The sequence below is a fragment of the Vipera ursinii genome, assembly GCF_947247035.1.
Source record: "Vipera ursinii genome assembly, chromosome: 5".
Classification (NCBI taxonomy): Eukaryota; Metazoa; Chordata; class Lepidosauria; order Squamata; family Viperidae; genus Vipera; species Vipera ursinii.
The window spans coordinates 63,199,888-63,219,836 of record NC_139518.1 but is presented as its reverse complement, the minus strand read 5'-3'; the positions used below and the strand labels follow the sequence as shown (position 1 = coordinate 63,219,836).

Genomic DNA, 19,949 nt, shown 5'->3' with positions numbered 1-19,949 from the left:
TTATTCGCTCTTCTTCTGGCACATCTGCTGTGTTTGCAAAGTCATATCTTACTTTTGAAAATTTCTTATATTAAATCAAGTTTTTTTTTTTAGTAAATCAGTATAAGGCCCAGGCTCAACTGGGTGAAGACATGGAAAGTAATGTCAAGTCTACTATCATTTGCTCAATGTTTCTATTTCGAAAGAAATAGAAATGCGAGTCCCTGAAGCTTGAAAGTTTAATGCTGTATTATGGTGGGCACCTACAAGTACCAAGAAGGGTACATTTAGATAAACCACATTTTATTGATTCCAACATGTATCCATACTTTCTGGCCTCAAACTCACTGTATATGGTTTTGAATCTGTCCGTAGACATTCAATATATATATATATATATATATATATATATATATATATATATATATATATATATATATATATATATATATATATATATATAATGATGTATGAAACATTATTGAGGAATGCATATAAAGCCAGTCTCTATGGTTCCTTGATGTGATTATCTTAATGGTAGAAGGCTTAAACACCAGGCTTGAGTGTTGAATTGCTATTTGTACATTTTTATAATGTTGCCTTCATTGAGATGCTTCTACCCTCACTCATTGTCACTATTATAAAGACCATGGAACAAATGATTGTCATTATATTCCAAATAGCAATCAAATACTATCTTTTTTTTATCCTAAACAGATCAGCTAAGGGGAATATGATGGGGAACCTCCCTGTTTGGGTTAATGTAGAGGCAGTTCTATTGACTTTTTAATCTTTTCTTCAATTCTCTTTGAATATTAAGTCCTTATAGATTAATAGCAACCTATCTGCCTCTAGTCACTAAAGTAGAAGAGCAATGAACTCTTCTGTTAACTACAACTCTCAAGGTGAAGTAAATTCTCACTTGGTAAAGGATATGAGAATGAAAACTCTATATTCTGTGGGTTCAAATAAAGCAACTCATCTCAGACACTCCATCTATATTGGACTGTATACTATCTAATATTTTGTTCTATCTACTACTACTATCTAAGTACCTGAGGCCCAAGTATTACATTATGTTTTTATTCAACAGTATATGTACTAAAGCTAGGGCAAAATTAGTTGGAAAAAATAAGGCTCTTACAGCTACTAATTTTAATTACATACACATATATTAGAGAGGAAAACACATATAGTAAATTTCTGCTGAAAAGGAAGAGGAAGATCAGAACGATAACTGAAAAAACTTTATTTTGGTACTTTGTCTTACCTGCCTTCCCAAAAGACATTACTGGCTCATTTAGTATCATTCCTCAAAGGACGATCAGCGTGATCAACACTGTCATGTTCTATTTAGCAATAATGCTAGCTCCATACCCATACTAGACATTTGTCTTACGATATTCTCAGCTGGACCTCTAATGACTCTTTCTAATGATGCTAAACTTATTTCTCAGTTAAAACAAGGCAAAGCTGTAGAGGTGACCTATTTCTGATAGAATTATTTAAGGCAAACATTAACTAGCGGGCACTCATCCTGGCTAATCCATTTATGCATATTTATGTTCATTCCAGATGCCAACAGACTGGGATAAAATTTTAACAGAAGAATAGCCAGCTTTAGGAAAGTTAGGGCAACTTTAGACCACTGTTATTCTTTTGAATCTAGTCATAAAGTATACTGCTCCACCTGGGAAAAATTGTATGTTGACTGTAGAAATTTAAAGGCAGCTTCTGAAGCAGTCCTCAGAAACAGGTCCTGGAGGAAATTGATCACCTCTTTCGCTGACAGATGTGTCTGCATTTAATTACTTAACTCCATGAGAACAATATAGTGCAAGTTTGATGTGGCATTCAAGGGTATCCTCTAGTTTTCCCTTCCCTACCTATTCAGAAAGGAGTGAAGTCGTGCTGTATTTTTGGAACCTTCTTTTTTAATTCGTACATCAACTGTGTTTAGTGCAAGACCTGTCAAGATCAGATTTTCCTCTACATTTTGATTAGTAGAACCATTTTATGGTATGCAGATAACTCAGCTATCTCACCTATATTTTAATGAGCCTGAAACAGTGCCTCAGAAATCTTGCTTTTTAGTGGCGAGAAAGGCCACATCACCAGTTCTGATAAAACCAAAGTAGTTTTATTCTCTAAAATTCCCTATCACCCTTGGAAAATGAAAGTCATCAGTATTATTTAAACTAAGGCATTCTCTTTTCTACCTCAACATCCTAAAAAGACAAACAAGAACCACCTTGTTGTGGGGGTTGTTTGTGAATTCCAGTTTACAATTTGCTGCTCACCATCATAATAAACATATCCTGGCAGCAAATAGGATATATAAAGCAATCGTAACTACTTGATCAATAGTATGTAGGCCTCCAAATGTTGTAAAGTGGCTCCTTGAAAAGTTGTTCAATTGAAGTTCTTATGTCTCTTATATCTATGCCCTGCTACGTAGCCAACAATTTATTACAGCTGAATTTCAAAAGAAGCTCACACATGGCTTTGCCTCCAAAATACTAGATTACTTAGAGGGTTATTTGCGCATTGATCCTTTGGTAGAATGTAATATCTTTATGGATCACTGAGAGAAATTCAGATTTGATGTCCTGTAGCCTTTCTATTTATGAGTTTGATAACCAGCATCACCAAACTTGAATTCAATTACATTTACTTCTAAATTATCTGGCTGGGGCTTTACTATATAGTATTTCTTTAAGGTTTCTAATTTACCCTGCTTTGTTTTATACAACACAAGTGACAATTATTAATTTTAAAATTTTATTAAAAATAGAAGTTAAACCACCCACTGACAGCTAAAAAAAAATGCTTCCTTGTTGATATTGTAATTTAATGTCAACCATAAGAAGTGAATAAAAATATCCTCTGTTCGTACTGTTTGGAGTTAATTTATATGAGTTAAAGTGCGATAGTTTTAATAGTTTATGATTGTTTGCATATGGTAGATTATGATTGTTTGTATTCTTATACCCTGTACTTAGCTCTGGGAAGTCGGGGAGGGGGGAGGGGGAAGGGATGGAGGGGTTGGGGAGGGTTGGGGAGTGGGAAGGGGGTGGGGTGGGGTTGTGTTTTGTTTGTTTAAAATAAAATGTATTGTAAAACTTTTTAAATAAAACAAAATATCCTCTGTTCTCGCTGGCAGCTTCAACTCAATTGCTGCTTTCTATAATAGAACTTTAGCCAGAGGTGTTTTATTTGCCTCAGTAGTTTTGCATTAGCAATCATATGTATTATCCATTTGTTTCTTTTACAGTTATTTGTGATGTTTCTTTCTTATTTTATGGGCATTTAGAAGTAAGATGTATCTTATTTCTATGTTTTAATTTCAAGTATATACTATACGTTAGATAACATTAATAGACAAATTTGCAAAATCCATTTACTGAGTGATGTTCTTTAGCAACACTTTCTTTTCATATAAACTCCAGGTAGTTCTCCCTCATCAACTGCCCTATTTAGCAGCTGTTGAAAGTTATGACAGCACTTAAAAATAAACTTGACAAACAATCATTGCACTTATGACAGTCTCAGTGTCCCTGCGGTTACACGATGAGCATTGGGGTACCTTGCAACTCGTGGGGATTTATGCTTATGACTGCATCCTGTGATTGCCATTGGTGCACTTCACAGCCAGCTTCTGACAAGCAGAATAAATGGAGAAGCCAGCAGTAAAATCACAAACTGTAATCATGTGATGTCTCACTTAATAACTTTGTCACTTAGTGATGGGAGTTGTCAATCCCAGTTGTGATTGTTAAGTAAGGATTGCCTCATACAGTATGAAGCAACTAACACACACAGTATACACCAACAATAGCTTAGTTGTATGCGGTAAAATTCTTCTAAGGCTATAAACTGCCCCTGTTTAACTCAGTGACAGTTCCTCATTAGGAAAAGCTAAAAATGTTTATCTTTGCTTGAACTTTTCAGTATTTTAGTTTCTTTTGAGGCTAAATCCTATTCTACTCAGACCTCAAATCTCAACACTATAACTTGCCTGCCCTGACCTTTTGCTACATAGAGATAGGTGATGCTGTTGATGTGCACTTGCCATGCCAGGAGGCTGTGGGGGCCTGGGATGGGATACAACAGGCTTTGGTTGAACCCTGGCAAGACCAAATGGTTTGGATATGTGGAGCCCCAAGATCTGGCCCTCTGACATCTTTAGTTCTGAATAGGGTGGCACTACATAGATTCGATCGGCAACCTGGGGATTCTACTGGACTTGCGACTCCTACTCAAAGAGCAGGTAGTAGTCACAACTAGGAGAGCCTTTGCGCAACTTCAGATTGTGTGCCAGTTGTAGCCCTTCCTAGATCAGGAGTCACTGCACTCAATTATTCAAGCCCTAATCATCTCACTTTTGTATGTTGCAACACACTCCACATGGGGCTACCCTTGAAGAGTATTTGGAAGCTACAGCTCGTGCAGACTGTGGCTGCGCAGGTTAGAGTAGCCCATGTTACAATGCTGTTTCGTGAACTGCACTGGCTGCTGGTGTGCTTCTGGATACAATTCAAGGTCTTGGTTGTTACCTTTAAAGCTTCACAGCATGGGTCCAAGTTACTTGAGGATCCACCTCATCCCAATGGGATTGACCTGCCCCACCCATGCTGGCAGAGAAGGCTTGCTGTGCGCCCTTTTGGCTAGGAAATCCCAGCTGGCGGGGTCCAGGAGAAGAGCATTCTCTACTCTTGCTCCTGCCCTTTGGAACATCTTGCCCCATAAAGTGAGGTTGGCTCCCATCCTCCTGACCTTCCGCAAAAGCTTGAAGACCTGACTCTGCCAGTCGGCCTGTGGTTCCAATGAGGGAGCATCAGAAATTGGAGGTGCTTGATAGATTAAAAACAGATCTCATTTCTCTTTACTCCCCCCACTCATCCTCCCCCCTCCCTTCCCATCTTTTAGTTATAGCTGATAATTTGTATTTTTATAGTGTTTTACTCTTGTTGTATACATGTTTTTGTATTGTTGTATTGCTTTATTGAGGCCTTTGAACTATGGTGCTGGAGAAGACTCCTGCGAGTCCCTTGGACTGCAAGACGATCAAACCGGTCAGTCCTAGAGGAGATCAATCCTGACTGCTCTTTAGAAGGCCAGATCCTGAAGCTAAAACTCAAATACTTTGGCCACCTAATGAGAAGGAAGGACTCACTGGAGAAGAGCCTAATGCTGGGAAAGATCGAGGGCAATAGAAGAAGGGGACGACAGAGAATGAGGTGGCTGGATGGAGTCACTGAAGCAGTAGGTGTGAGCTTAAATGGACTCCAGAAGATGGTAGAAGACAGGAAGGCCTGGAGGAATGTTGTCCATAGGGTCGCGATGGGTCGGACACGACTTCGCAGCTAACAACAACAACATTGCTTTATTCTTTTTAACACTGTAAGCCACCCAGTCACTTTGTGGTAAGATGGGTGCAAACAAATTTAGTAAATAAATAATTGAAAAGAAATAAATGTGTTTCTTCTGTAAAATCTTGCATTTAGGTCTTTAAATTTTGATCTGTACTATACTTGAAGTTATAGTTTGGTCTATATTGTAAAACTGAAATAATTTTGAACAAGAGTATTCAATCTATATTAATTTCACAAAGTGAGCCATGCAAATACAGAAGAGCCATTTTTCATTGGAACAACAAGCATACAACCTTTTAACATTAATTCAATTGAAATTCACAGTTAATGCAGTCTATATATAGAACATCATTGTTAATTATTTAATCTAGGCAAATTTTAGATGTGCAAAACCTAACAGAAACTAAACATAAAATCATGAATTAAAGAAGTCAAATATCTTGTAAATTATTTTTAAAATAATACAGCTCTAATATAAATATAAATATGCTTAATGTTTTATTTACAGAATAGAAATATTTAAGAAAAGGAAGCCTAATATTATTTATAAATCTATCTAGCATATTTTTATGTTCACAGCCTTCCGAAGTATGACATCGGTTCCAATCACCACATGGCCATGATTTGTTCAAATGACATTATCCCAAAGAAAAACAAACCTGCTTAGGCCATGTCACAGCTGTTCTTTCAAAATCTTTACTATTAGAGAGTTCAAAGATGAAAAATATACAAACACAAAATGGACAGTATTGCTAAAATTATAAACCAAAGTAAAAACAATAAGAGGCAGTCATTTCATACATTATATATTTAGAATTCATTCATGAGATTACATCATTTTAACCTGACAGAAGATACTGAAGATATGATGAATCTGAAAGGGGGAAAGCTACTGTTTTAGAGAAGAAACATTTATCCAGCATCCTGCACTGATACATCATAACATACAGTTTTCTGGCCAGCATGAATAGAACCCGTTTCTTTCAAGAATAGATTAAACATTATCTCCAACCATCCCAACTCTGTTAAAGCTGTTTTTCAGAGAAGGAGCCTTTTTAGTGACTTTATTAGACTAAGACAATTCAGGGTACTATGCGTTTTCATTTCAAACTAACTCTGTCCACTGGTAGGAGTTCAATCCTGACCAGCTCAAGGTTGGCTCAGCCTTCCATCCTTCCGAGGTTAGTAAAATAGGACCCAGATTGTTGTGGGCAATATGCTGACTCTGTAAACCACGTAGAGAGGGCTATAAAGCACTGTGAAGTGGTATATAAGTTTAAGTGCTATTGCTATTCTATACAATTAAGGGTTTTTATATTCTCAAAATGAAACCAAGAACGGAACTTTCTATTAGGTCTATATGATAGCTCATTCATATTTTTGTCCAAAACGTTCAGCACATAAATATTTCAGATGATATATCTCCCCACTTACATGACTGGAGAGATTTATATCCATTGAATGAAAATATTAAAGTAGGAAAGTCATGATAGTTTGCAAATGAGCTAAATTGGCCATAATACAGGATTCGCGCTTATAGGAAACCCAACATTGCTTAAAGGCTCCACTTCTGCCTAAGATTATGTCAACATAAGAGTGGAAGATTATCCAAAGCAAACCAACGGTGGGAAATTAATAATATCCAAGTGTTTGCATTGGCATGCTAGCAAAAATATGGTAGAGATACACCAAATATAGAAAAATCTCCAGCATGAAGGTTGAATCCAATCAAACAAATCTCCCTAATGAGTTCTCAGGGTCTCCAGAGAGCTCACTTAACCTTTTAAAAACTCTGTCCCTTTCAGAAACGGCCATCTCAAGGCTGCTTCTGACTTCCGGAAGTGGCTTCCACGCACTTCCAGTGGGCCATTCTGGGCCTGGGACACCTCTCCAGCTCATAGCAGATTCCAGAAGTGGCATCCATGCACTTCCAGTGGTCCATTCTGGGCCTTGCGAAAAAGGGCTAGGGCATCAGATGGTTCACTGAAGTCAACAAAAAATTAGCTATCGGCAGTGCTTTTTTTGTAAAAGAAAAAGGTGCCGGAACTCACACATGTCATACAACCCGCCTTGCCTACCCTACAAGGTTCCATCCAAAAAAGGTGCCGGAACTCCGTTCTGAGCGTTCTATGAGAAAAAAAGCCCTGGCTATCGGTTTTACCGAACTGGTGTGAAACAGCTGAATCCCACCACTGTCTATAAGCCATGACTTCGTGTGTTCCAAATGCTGTTTTCCTAGTTGGAAAAACAGAAGCCCAAAACTGAATCTGAAAGCCCTCAGTCAAAGCAGACCTGCCCAGAAATGATAGACCCCTCTTAATTCTCATGATATTCATGGGTAGGGAGGCAGTGATATTATCTCTTCCCCCCTCCCCCCGAAAAAAACAACAACAACCCTGGAGTAAAATTCCATAGCAAAATTGAGTTTGCTAGACCCAACTGTGGATTTACAAGTTGTGCAGGTCTATTTTAAACAAGCAATATTAAACATGTTTTTCACATTCACCTTGATTAAAGCAAACACAGGTTTGTGAAGAAAACAATTCTTACCATCTGAAAACATCTGGTAGAATGAAACTCACACTGCATCATATCAAAGAATATGGGAATTGTAGCTTTTCTAAGCTCAGTTTCCGGAATCAAAGTCATTTCTAGCATGGGCCCCACCATCTCAGGAATGAACTTGATTTTATGCTGACCTGTTCGGAGAAAAAAAACTGAATGTAAGAAAAAAAATACTTTCAACCATAGTAAATATGCCAATTCTACTCTATGTATAGACTGTATTTATTATGTATGAAAATTACAGCCTGTGATTATGAACAGGATTTCCACACAAAAGGATGAATCTCAACAAGTTACTGTATTATAGAGCATGAGATCAGGCCATTTTTTATAGCTAAAAAAGTTAAAATACTATTGAATGTTTTTCCCTAGAACAGACATGTCAAACTTGCAACGTCACATGACGTCGTGCAATGTATCGGTGCTTTTTCTACATTGCCGGCAATGGGGTAGGCGTGGTTTCCCGGTGAAGTGTCCGGCCCACGGGCTGGCAGTTTGACACCCCTGCCCTAGAAGATACTGCTAAGCTTGTAAGCCACCCTGAGTCTTCAGAGAAGGGCGGGATATAAATGTAATAAAAATAAAAATAAAAAAAAATAAAAAATACATTTTCGAACACAGAACAAAATAAAAGAATAGTTTTTGTTCTTCTTTCATACATGATCTATCATTAAAAAACAAATAATTGTATGCATTATTTCAGACCTGATCTTTCCAGTAATTCCGTATAGATGCTGGGGTAGGTACAACAGGGTTGCTATTGGAGGTAAGAACTAAGTGACTGCTGACTGCTAGCAGTTTGGCAGTTCGAATCCTTCCATCCTTCCGAGGTCAGTAAAATGAGGACCCAAATTGTTGGGGGCAATATGCTGACTCTGTAAACCGCTTAGAGAGGGCTGTAAAGCACTGTGAACTGGTATATAAGTGCTATTGCTAATATAACGTACAAAACTGGTATACAATGAATAGTAAAACAGAATGGGTAATTGAAAAAGATTAGAATTGTGTATAATCAAATTAAAAATATTTCCCTTCTTCCTGAAGGTTATTTACATGATCAGTTCACCAGTCTAACCATATTTTGCACTTCAAACATTATGGCAAGAACCAATTATGTTCAGGCTGTAGGGAAAAAAAATTCTAACCAGGAAGGAGATGTTTAGATTTAGCTATAGATACAATCCATATCTGATTTACCTCCCAGATTCCTTTGGAAATGTAAATTTAGCCCATGGTCTCTTTACAAAATCCCAACTCTTGCACCTTTTTTGCTCACTAGATGTTTTTGCCCACAAGTAAGCTCCACAATTACACATATATTTTCAAATGCATTCTACCTGCTCTATCTTGCTAACATATACATAAGTAACTTGTTCATTAATAAGAAACTGCCTGTGCAAATTGATCTGTTATTGGGCAAAACGTTTCAGAAATGAGATTTTTTTTATCAATGGTGGAAGAGGATAGATCCTAAAGCTATCTATCAGTATTGTGACCCTCATACGTCTTTTATAGTTCCTTAAATTGCAGAATTCTGTTATGCATCAGTCCTCTCCTTAGGATACAGTGACTTTGAAAATATATTCATTTATTTATTTAAAACATTCGTATCTTCTGACAACTCTAGGCGGCTCCCAAATAAAACAATTATTTAAATAAAGTTTTCCTATTCTTAGCCAAGTGCTAATCGGAATCTAATCAAGTTTTATAGATCAATACTGTGTTTCTGGTTGTCTTTATCCTTTTATTTGGAGAGGCTGTCTGTTTTAAATTGTTTGCCAAGAAGATCTTGTCTAATGCTTTTCAGGATTTTAATTTATTTTGAGAAGAATATTTATATGTTTTATATTTCTTATAACCAAACAAACTGATTTATTCTTGGAAAAGTGCTGAAAGAAATGTATATTATAAACATGGATATTACATGCTCAGGCAAACAGTATAGTCAACATTTAGCATTACTTCAAACTCTGAATGGCAAATCAAAAATTATTCAAGCTTTCTATGCTCGTAAGAGAAGATATCTTGAGTAGAGGGAAAAGAAGGGATAAGAGAAAGAGAATGGCATGATTAGAATCTTACAAACATTTGGTCATAGATTCCACTTGTATGCATTTTCTTAAAATATATCATGATTCCAAAAATAGAAAAGTAATTTTTCAATCATAAGAAAGCTCTTGCTGATGACAGTTAAGTTTCTGCAATATATGAACAACTGGGGATACATGTGCCCATAATCCCTCATTTTGTGGAATTGAACAGTTGGAATCCTATGTGAGAAATCAAACAGTATACATACATATATGATGCTTACTGTATTTTCTTGGCATCTATTGTTTTTAATTAAAATTTATTTGTAGCAAAAGACAAAAATAATAAGTTCAATATAGTCAAGGAAAAATAAGAAATTAACAAACAATTAAATTATGTTATTAATTTTTAAAAAAATCTAATTTAAGGTCAGAGGACAAAACACAAAAAAATAAAGTTTTTTACTCAGGTATCACCTAAGAGAAAACATGTAATCTTTTTTTCCTATCTTGCATGATTATGAGTCAAAAAATGATTTATCAGGTCAATGCACCATGTGATGTACAAGGGGCAAACCAGAAGCCTTGTGAATGACCTGGTTATTACAGTAACTCAACCGATTTACTCAGTTGTAGAGTTGATGGAGATAATAACGTCATATGGGAAAGTCACTGGATTTAAGATAAACATGCAAAAAAATAAAATATTGTCTAAAAATATGACTATAGAACAAAAGGTTGTCTTAGAAGAGTTAACGGGATTTGAAATAGTTAAAAAGATTAAATATTTGGGGGTATATCTTTCAGCTTCAAATGTGAAATTATATAAAAATAATTATGAATTGTTATGGTCAAAAATACAAAAAGAGCTTGATGGTTGGAAAAAATTACAATTATCCTTATTGGGAAGAATTGCAGCAGTAAAAATGAATGTTTTGCCAAAATTTTTATTTTTGTTTCAAATGATACCTATACTTAAAAAGGATTCAAATCTGGAGGAATGGCAGAAAGGTATTAATAAATTTGTTTGGGCAGGGAAAAAACCTTGAGTTAAATTTAAGATAATGCAAGATATACGTGAAAGAGATGGTCTTAAAATGCCTAATCTTAAATTATATTATGAGGCTGCTGCTTTATCATCAATTAGTGATTGGTTTAATTTAACACAAGGGAGACTATTAAATCTTGAGGGTTATGATTTGTTATTTGGTTGGCATGCATATTTATTGTATGATAAGAAGGCAGATAATGTGTTTAAGATACATATATTAAGGTATGCTCTGTTGCGAGTATGGAAAAAATATAGACATAAGTTAAATTACAAAATACCAATTTGGGCAATACCTAAACATGCAATAGAAAATATAAATGTTGGATTTAAACATGATGAGATTACATATAAAGAAATTTTAAGGATAGAAAGGAGTGTATGGCAATTAAAGCCATATAATATTTTAAAAGAAGAAAAGATTGTACAAACTTGGTTTCAGTATGGGCAGTTACAAGCAAGATGGAAAGAAGATCAGAAAGTTGGTATTTCGATAACTGATGGAAATTTGGTAAAACAAATTAGAGATCAAGGTCAAGCACGTATAAGAAGGATATATAATGCATTGATAGAAATTGACTCAGAAATGGAACTTGTTAAAGATTGTATGATAAAATGGGCCCAGAATTTTCAGGAGGTGATAACAATGGATACTTGGGAAAAGATTTGGGTCAGAAACGTAAAATTTATTATACTGGGCAAAAGTAAAGGCTCTCCCGTGAGATGAGCTAAAGATGCTTGCTAAGTATTTTGCATGATAGAATTGTCTTCCAAATAGATCCATGGCATACCAAACAGGAATTTTGTAAAAAAAAATCCAACTGAACGTCAGTATCAAAGTCTTAATGTTTCAAATTTAACTAGGTTCTTCCTGGGTAAGGGTTAAATTAGTAATTAGTAGAGGGAGATAAAATAGTAAATTGAAATATATATATTGGCAAAGATCTCCTTTTTAAAAAAATGTGGATATGTAGTTGTTTTTAGCAACAGCATAGAGACCTACGTATTATCAGAGAAGTGTTAACGTAATCAAGGATTTTAGCAGACATAATTACATAAGAGTCTACAAAGAAGTTAGACCAGTAATAGGACTTGGGTAATGAGAGTAGCCAATTTTTCCTCCATCTAAGAGGCATTGAATGACCTTGACTCTAAAGACTTTTATGTCTACTGGGATATGGTTATTTCCACTGTGATGTGCAAAATGAAAGATAGCTTTTGAAAGCCTATGGGCTTAAGCAGGAATGACCCTTAGTAGTTTTATTTATTTACTAGACAACCTATCACCCTTTGGGTCATTCTTTCAGAGATATTTCCTTACCAGATTCCTCAATGTCTTCAACAGTATTGACAGAGCTTCTAATGTATTGCCTTCACTGGGATACATTCAGAAAATGTTATCTGCCCATGTTGAAAATAGCTTATGTTCAACTGTACAGCACAAGCATAGGAAATGTTTATGACATGTTGAATTATGTTACAAACTGTTTTATGATAATGTTTATATCATAAATGTTTTATAACATTTACCAAATTTCAATTCCACAGCAGTAAAACTCTCCTGGATTTTGGATTAATTCTGTCAGTTAGCCCATTTAAAGGACCTTAATGTTTTGCCTTATGGCATACCGTTTCTCCCAGTTAAAAGTTACAGGAACCAGGGTTTTATAGCTCTATCATCTATCTATCTATCTATCTATCTATCTATCTATCTATCTATCTATCTATCTATCTATCTATCTATCTATCTTGATGATAAAGTTGGAAGGGACCTTGGAGGTCATCTAGTCCAACCCCCTGCTCAGGCAGGAAACCCTATACCATTTCAGACAAATGGCTGGCCAGTCTCTTCTTAAAAACCTCCAGTGTTGGAGCATCCACAGCTTCTGGAGGCAGGTAGTTCCACTGATTAATTGTTCTAACTGTCAGAAAATTTCTCCTTAGTTCTAGGTTGCTTCTCTCCTTGATTAGTATCCATTCATGGTTGAAACAGTAAACATTTTTATAGTAGTGATGCCAATTTGCCAGCATCAGAGATACTATTATACATGTTTGCATAATGTCTTGTCCATAATTTGTTATTGTATGACAGCATATAGCACTTCATTAAAAATTATAAATATATAAAACAAACACACTAAAAATACCTATTAAAAGACATACAAAACAGGAGAGGATGATACTAACCCAGTAGGGAAATTATCACAAAATCTCCCAAGTTCCTTGGGACCCCCATGCCAGATAACATAGTTAGGTTTTAAGGGATTTGTGACTGTTGAAAGGAACACCACTTTACTGGATGCTGAGGGAAATAATTTTCTAGGAATCCTGAGAGTGGAGCGTTCATTTGGAGGAAGTGACTATTTTGGTTTTATTGTTGTTTTATTCTCATTTTTGTAGTTCCTCCTCTCTGCAATAATAGGCAGGAGCACAAATGCCATTTTATCAGTTTATAATTTACCCTTATTATGACAGAAGTCAGAGATATTCAATTTATATCATCATTACTACATTGTGGCTTTCTTTATGAATAAAAACACTGTAATTTAAATTCATAAATTGCAATCCTGCAATTAATTACCTCTGCACATCAATGGGCATTGTATGTGTTCATACGTGCCAGATGTCTTACCTAAATCTAAACATTAAAATGAAATAATTTTCTATGGCAGTTGACATTTTCACTCTACTGTACTGCTAATTATTTTAAAAAATTCAGAACCCAACATCTGTGCAGTAATATTTTTAATGCATCTGGCACAGTACCTCTACCTAATTCTGTTTTGCCTTTACATAAAGCCACTGAAAGAGATCATTCACTGACATGAGAGTAAGTATTATCAGAATGCTGTTGCTGCATACATCCATGCCCCACACCAGCCAGGTGATATTATCTCAATTCTGTCCCAATGTTGCAAAAATGGTAGATAAGCCTGTTTTGTGACATCACAGCCAGACTCACAAATTGTGAGAGGACTGGCTTATAAATGTTCATGTAAATAAAACTAAATGAATCGTCAGCATTTTTAGCCTTATTTCCCAAGCATGTTGGAAATACCTTTACTATGAGCCAGCAGTGTGCTGCAGCTGCCAAAAAAGCCAACACAGTGCTAGGCTGCATTAACAGAGGGATAGAATCAAGATCAAGTGAAGTACTAATACCACTTTACAATGCTTTGGTAAGGCCACACCTGGAATACTGCATCCAGTTTTGGTCACCACGATGTAAAAAAGATGTCGAGACTCTAGAAAGGGTACAGAGAAGAGCAACAAAGATGATTGGGGGACTGGAGGCTAAAACATATCGGGAATGGCTGCTGGAATTGGGTATGTCTAGTTTAATGAAGAGAAGGGTGAGGGGTGACATGATAGCAGTGTTCCAATATCTTAGGGGCTGCCACAAAGAAGAGGGAGTCAAGCTATTCTCCAAAGCACCTGAAAGCAGGACAAGAAGCAAAGGATGGAAACTAGTCAAGGAGAGAAGCAACCTAGAACTAAGGTGTTATGTATGCAGGCATCTGCATAGCAACAGCCCTCAGGGGGCGTTGGCCTGGACAGTTTCGGCGGGAAACCTAGGGCCAACCCCATTGGCTGTTAGCTTACCTGGCCAGGTATATAAGGAGGCCAGGTAGCCCTCATTCCTCAGTTCACTTCCCCTTCCAATAAAGAGCTGAACTCACACACCGGCTGGCGTCTCTCTTGCGTCGGACCCACTACACAATAGTGGCGATGAAGGTGGGATTGCTGCCGACCAAGAGCTGAAGTCACTGGGGAAACGCTCCGCGAGCTGAAGGGAAAGACATTTTTCCTTCTTCCCCCCACGACCGCCAGCCGAACCGGCAACGCCAAGCGCCACATCCACGACCAACTGCCGCCATGGCTAGAGCCGGACAACCCCGCGAATTCGAGACCCGCCGCCCCGAAACCTGGACCCGTTACCTGGCTCACATTGAACTGTACATGCGGTTCAATCAGATATCGGAGGACGGTGCAAAGGTGGCCGCCCTGCTCTGCCTTGGGGGACCAGCGCTGCTGGAAGTCGCCGCAAACCTGTTCCCCCAGGAGGCCATCAACACCGTCGCGTACCGAGACCTCGTGGCCAGGCTCAATGCACATTTCAGGCCCCAGCGCTCCAAGGTGGCCGCACGGTCACAATTCGAGAAAAGGGACCAGCGCCCCGACGAGACCGGCGCCGACTTCCTCGCCGCCCTATGGGAAGCTGCCGTCGCTTGCAGGTTCACAAATTTGGAGGAGCGACTACGGGACCGGCTGATTTGCGGCCTACGCGACAGGCGGTTGCAGGAGCGCCTGATCGAAAGAGAGGAGGTCTCTCTCCAGGAAGCCGAGGACGCCATCCTAGCCCACGAAGCGGCCTGCGGGGCCGTCCAAGTCTGCCAGGGAACCCGGCCTGGCAACCAGGCAACCAGCGTCCACTGGCAAGGGGCCACAGAGGAGGACGACCTGAGCATCAACCTCCAGCGGAAGTCGACCCCCGACCAGCGAGCCAGACGCCCAGACAGGCCCAGGCCTCCCAGCAACACTGCCGTTCCCCAGAGGTGCGCAGGGTGTGGTGGGAACCACATGCGCAGTCTTTGCAAGTTCCGGTCCGCCACGTGCCAGGCCTGCAAGAAAACAGGCCACATAGCCGCTGTCTGCCGTAGCCACCGCCCCCGAGAGGAGATCCACGAGCTGCAGCCAGAGGAACCGCCGTTCGAAGGTACTGGGGCCCCCACCAAAACAAAAATTGGCTATGTCGAGAGCCGGCTGGCCATTAACCATACGGGTAGCCACCGGCTGCTCAAACCCAAAATTAGATTAACAATCCGTTTGCAAGGTGTCCCTTGCAGCATGGAGCTTGACTTCGGATCAGCGGTCTCGATTATTTCGGACGAGACCCTTAACCACATAATTAGCCAGAGCAAGCAACGGATTAAATTACGGCCTACTAAATTAACCCTGACCGATTTTCAGAATTCGCCGGTCAAGGTGAAGGGGGAGGCCACCATTTCAGTGGGGTTTAAGGGTCGCGAAGGGCACCTGGATGTTGTAGTGGTAGAGGGTCGCAGAGCCAGCCTGGTCAGGCTGGACTGGTTTGAGGCCCTGGGAATCTCAGTATCCGGGATCCATCGGATCCAGGGGGACTCCATTGAGGCCGTTTGCCGGGAGTTCGCCGACGTCTTCGACGGGTCATTAGGCAAGTACACCGGGGCCCCCATATCGTTCAAGCTTAACTCGAACGTCTCCCCCGTTAGGGTCCAGCCGCGGCGAGTCCCGTTTGCGCTCAAACACAAAATCGAGCGCGAACTAGACAAGTTGGTGGCCCAGGGAATCTTAGAGCCTGTAGATGGAGGGGAGTGGGAAACCCCCATCGTGACCCCCCTCAAATCCAACGGGGAAATAAGGATCTGCGCCGACTATAAGTGCTTGGTGAACCGCGCCCTAAACCCGCACGCTTACCCGGTTCCCACAGTCAGCCACGTTCTCGCTTCCCTCCAAGGCGGCGCCATTTTTGCAAGGCTCGATCTTGCACAGGCGTACCAGCAACTCACGGTCACTAGGGAAACAGCTGACATCCAAACCATAGTAACCCATTGGGGGGCGTTCCGGGTGAACAGGCTGCAGTTTGAAGTCAGCGTTGCTCCCGGCATTTTCCAGGAGGTTATGGAAAAGACACTCAAGGGCATTCCAGGAGTCTGCCCCTATTTTGATGACATCCTGATCGCAGGAGCATCAGCAGAGGAACTGGCAGGGAGGCTTAGGGAAGTGCTGGCAAGGCTGCACACAGCTGGCCTCAAACTCAAAAAGGAAAAATGCAGCATAGGCGTTCCTTCCACAGAATTTTTGGGGTTCAGAGTAGACGCCAGGGGAATCCACCCCACAGAATCCAAGGTGAGGGCCATCAAACTAGCACCCACACCCAAGAACAAAGCAGAGCTTCAGGCATTCCTGGGTCTGCTGAATTTCTACCATACATTCCTCCCACACAAGGCAGCCATCGCTGAACCGCTCCACAGGCTGCTAGAAAAACAGGCAACATGGGCCTGGACGGCCACCCATGATCAGAGCTTCAAGGCCCTGAAGGCATTGCTGTCGGACAAGTCCACAGTAACCCATTTCATCGAGTCCAAGCCCATTTGTATCGCCTGCGATGCATCCCCTTATGGTGTGGGCGCTGTCCTAAGCCACCTTGAGCCCAACGGGGCACAAGTCCCCATAGCATACTATTCTAGGACACTGTCTGGAGCAGAAAGAAACTACGCCCAAATAGACAAAGAAGCCCTGGCAATCGTGGCAGGAATCAAGAAATTCCACGATTACTTATATGGCAGGGAGTTCACTGTCTTCACGGACCACAAACCACTCCTGGGCCTGTTCACCACAGACAAGCAAACCCCCAGATTCTGTCCCCCAGGATGCTCCGGTGGTCCATCTTCCTTGCAGCATACAATTGCAAGCTGGTACACAAGCCAGGGAAGATGGGCCACGCAGACGGTCTAAGTAGGCTCCCCCTAGACACACACGACCCAGACCCAGCACCAGCCACACAGATCCTAGCCCTGCAGGAACTACCCGAGTGCCCAGTTCTTGCCAAGGACATTGCCAGCCACACAGCCACAGACAACATCATGGGCAGGGTGCACTCATGGGTTTGCACAGGGTGGCAGGACAAATCCCCGGGACCAGAGTTTCAGGCCTATTTCATTAGACGCGATGAAATCTCCACACACAAAGGGTGCCTCCTTTGGGGTAGCAGGGTCATCATTCCACCCGCACTACGCGCCAGGGTATTGGACTCCTTACACGAAGGGCACCCGGGGGTGGTCAGGATGAAGGCACTGGCTAGGAGCTACCTCTGGTGGCCCGGGTTGGACAAGGAGGTTGAGGATCGGGTCAAGGCCTGTTACACGTGCCAGAGATCCAGGCCAGAAGTGCCACATGCACCAGTACACCGGTGGGAGGCCACACACACGCCATGGTCCCGCATTCACATTGACTATGCGGGGCCATTCCAGGGTCAACTATTTTTAGTAGTGGTGGACAGTCACTCCAAGTGGTTAGAGGTAGTCCCTGTCCCCAACATGACCTCGGGGAGGACAATCCAGGTGCTCAGAGCTCTCTTTGCCACACACGGCCTCCCCGACGTAATTGTGTCTGATAATGGGCCTCAGTTTACTGCTGCAGATTTCCAGGCGTTCTTGAAGGCGAACTGGATTAGGCACGCCACCTCTGCGCCTTTCCATCCATCTACCAACGGGCAGGCCGAACGGATGGTAAGGACGACCAAAGACGCACTCCGGCGCATCATCAGCGGGGACTGGCACCACAGACTGGCCAAATTTTTACTAGCCCAACACACAACACCATGCGTGGCTACCAGCAAGAGCCCAGCAGAACTGCGATGGGGACGGCGCCTCATCACCAAGCTGGACCGCCTACACCCAGACCGGGTAGCAGCCGAAACCGGTAGGGCAACATCACCATCATCACCATCATCACCATCACCACCAGCATCACTACCATCACCATTGCCATCATCATCCACACACAGGGTCCTCAACCTGGGGGACCTGGTCTGGGCAAGGAACTATGGGGCTGGACATCCTTGGGTTCCGGGGACAGTGGTCTGGAAAACAGGACCCCTTTCGTACATTGTAGGGGTGGAGGGGGACAGACGCATAAGGCGACACATCGATCAGCTCAGAGGAAGAGTCCCTGAGCACGTCACACACGCCCCTGAGCGCGTCACACACGTCCCTGAACTCAACGCACACGATCAACAGGAGGACCACACTCCAGGAGGGGTCAACCCAGCTGAGGACGTCACAGGGCAGGGACCAGAGGAGGAGGACTTCCTGATGCCGGCTCCTTGCAGCCCTGCACAAAGGCCTCAGGAACCCACGGTCCAAGCCCAGGGGCCAAGCACACCCAGACGATCCACCTGTCCACACAGGACACCAGCCTACCTGTCGGACTATGTGTGCAAGTGATCCTCACACAAGGACACCACTGTTTTTTTATATATATACTCATAGTTATAGTAGTTGCATGTTGTTGTTGTTGTTATGTGGGTCTTCTCTAAGGGGGGAGGGGTGTTATGTATGCAGGCATCTGCATAGCAACAGTCCTCAGGGGGCGTTGGCCTGGACAGTTTCGGCGGGAAACCTAGGGCCAACCCCATTGGCTGTTAGCTTACCTGGCCAGGTATATAAGGAGGCCAGGTAGCCCTCATTCCTCAGTTCACTTCCCCTTCCAATAAAGAGCTGAACTCACACACCAGCTGGCGTCTCTCTTGCGTCGGACCCACTACACAATATAAGGAGAAACTTCCTGACAGTTAGAACAATTAACCAGTGGAGCAACCTGCCTCCAGAGGTGGTGAATGCTCCAACACTGGAGGTTTTTAAGAAGAGACTGGACAGCCATTTGCCTGAAATGGTATAGGGTTTCCTGCCTGAGCAGGGGGTTGGACTAGATGACCTCCAAGGTCCCTTCCAAATTATTATTATTATTATTATTATTATTATTATTATTATTATTATTATTATTATTATTATTATTATTATTGCTTGGTAACTTGTAAGGCATAATGATGTTAAAAAAAACAACATCCTTCTTGGTTTAAGCGCTGGAGGGTGCATCTTCTACAATAAATGCCTGTTTATCTAGTGGGAGTGCTGGAGAGTGGTCATGTGCTGACTTTTTTTTTTAAATCCCATTTATATCCCGCCCTTCTCCGAAGACTCAGGGCGTCTTACAATCTAAGCACAAATCAATGTGCTTAGCAATAGCCTTCATTCTATGTATATGCCTGCATTATTAGGGCTTTCGGGGGGGCCCAAGCGGCATTATTACAAAGTCAGCTTATTGCCCCCAACAATCTGGGTCCTCATTTTACCTACCTCGGAAGGATGGAAGGCTGAGTCAACCTTGAGCCTGGTGACTTGACTTGAG

At 41.2% G+C, this 19,949-nt stretch overlaps 1 protein-coding gene across 3 annotated transcripts in view; it reads right to left on the bottom strand.

The window, feature by feature from the left end:
- Positions 1 to 19,949, bottom strand: part of DOCK1 (dedicator of cytokinesis 1) — a 455,801-nt gene that overhangs the window by 118,062 nt on the left and 317,790 nt on the right. For all 3 annotated transcript variants that reach the window (XM_083364099.1, XM_083364098.1, XM_083364097.1), the window contains one exon: positions 7,905 to 8,053. In XM_083364099.1, the coding sequence (XP_083220225.1) occupies positions 7,905 to 8,053 (149 nt within the window). The remainder of the gene's footprint in view (positions 1 to 7,904; positions 8,054 to 19,949) is intronic.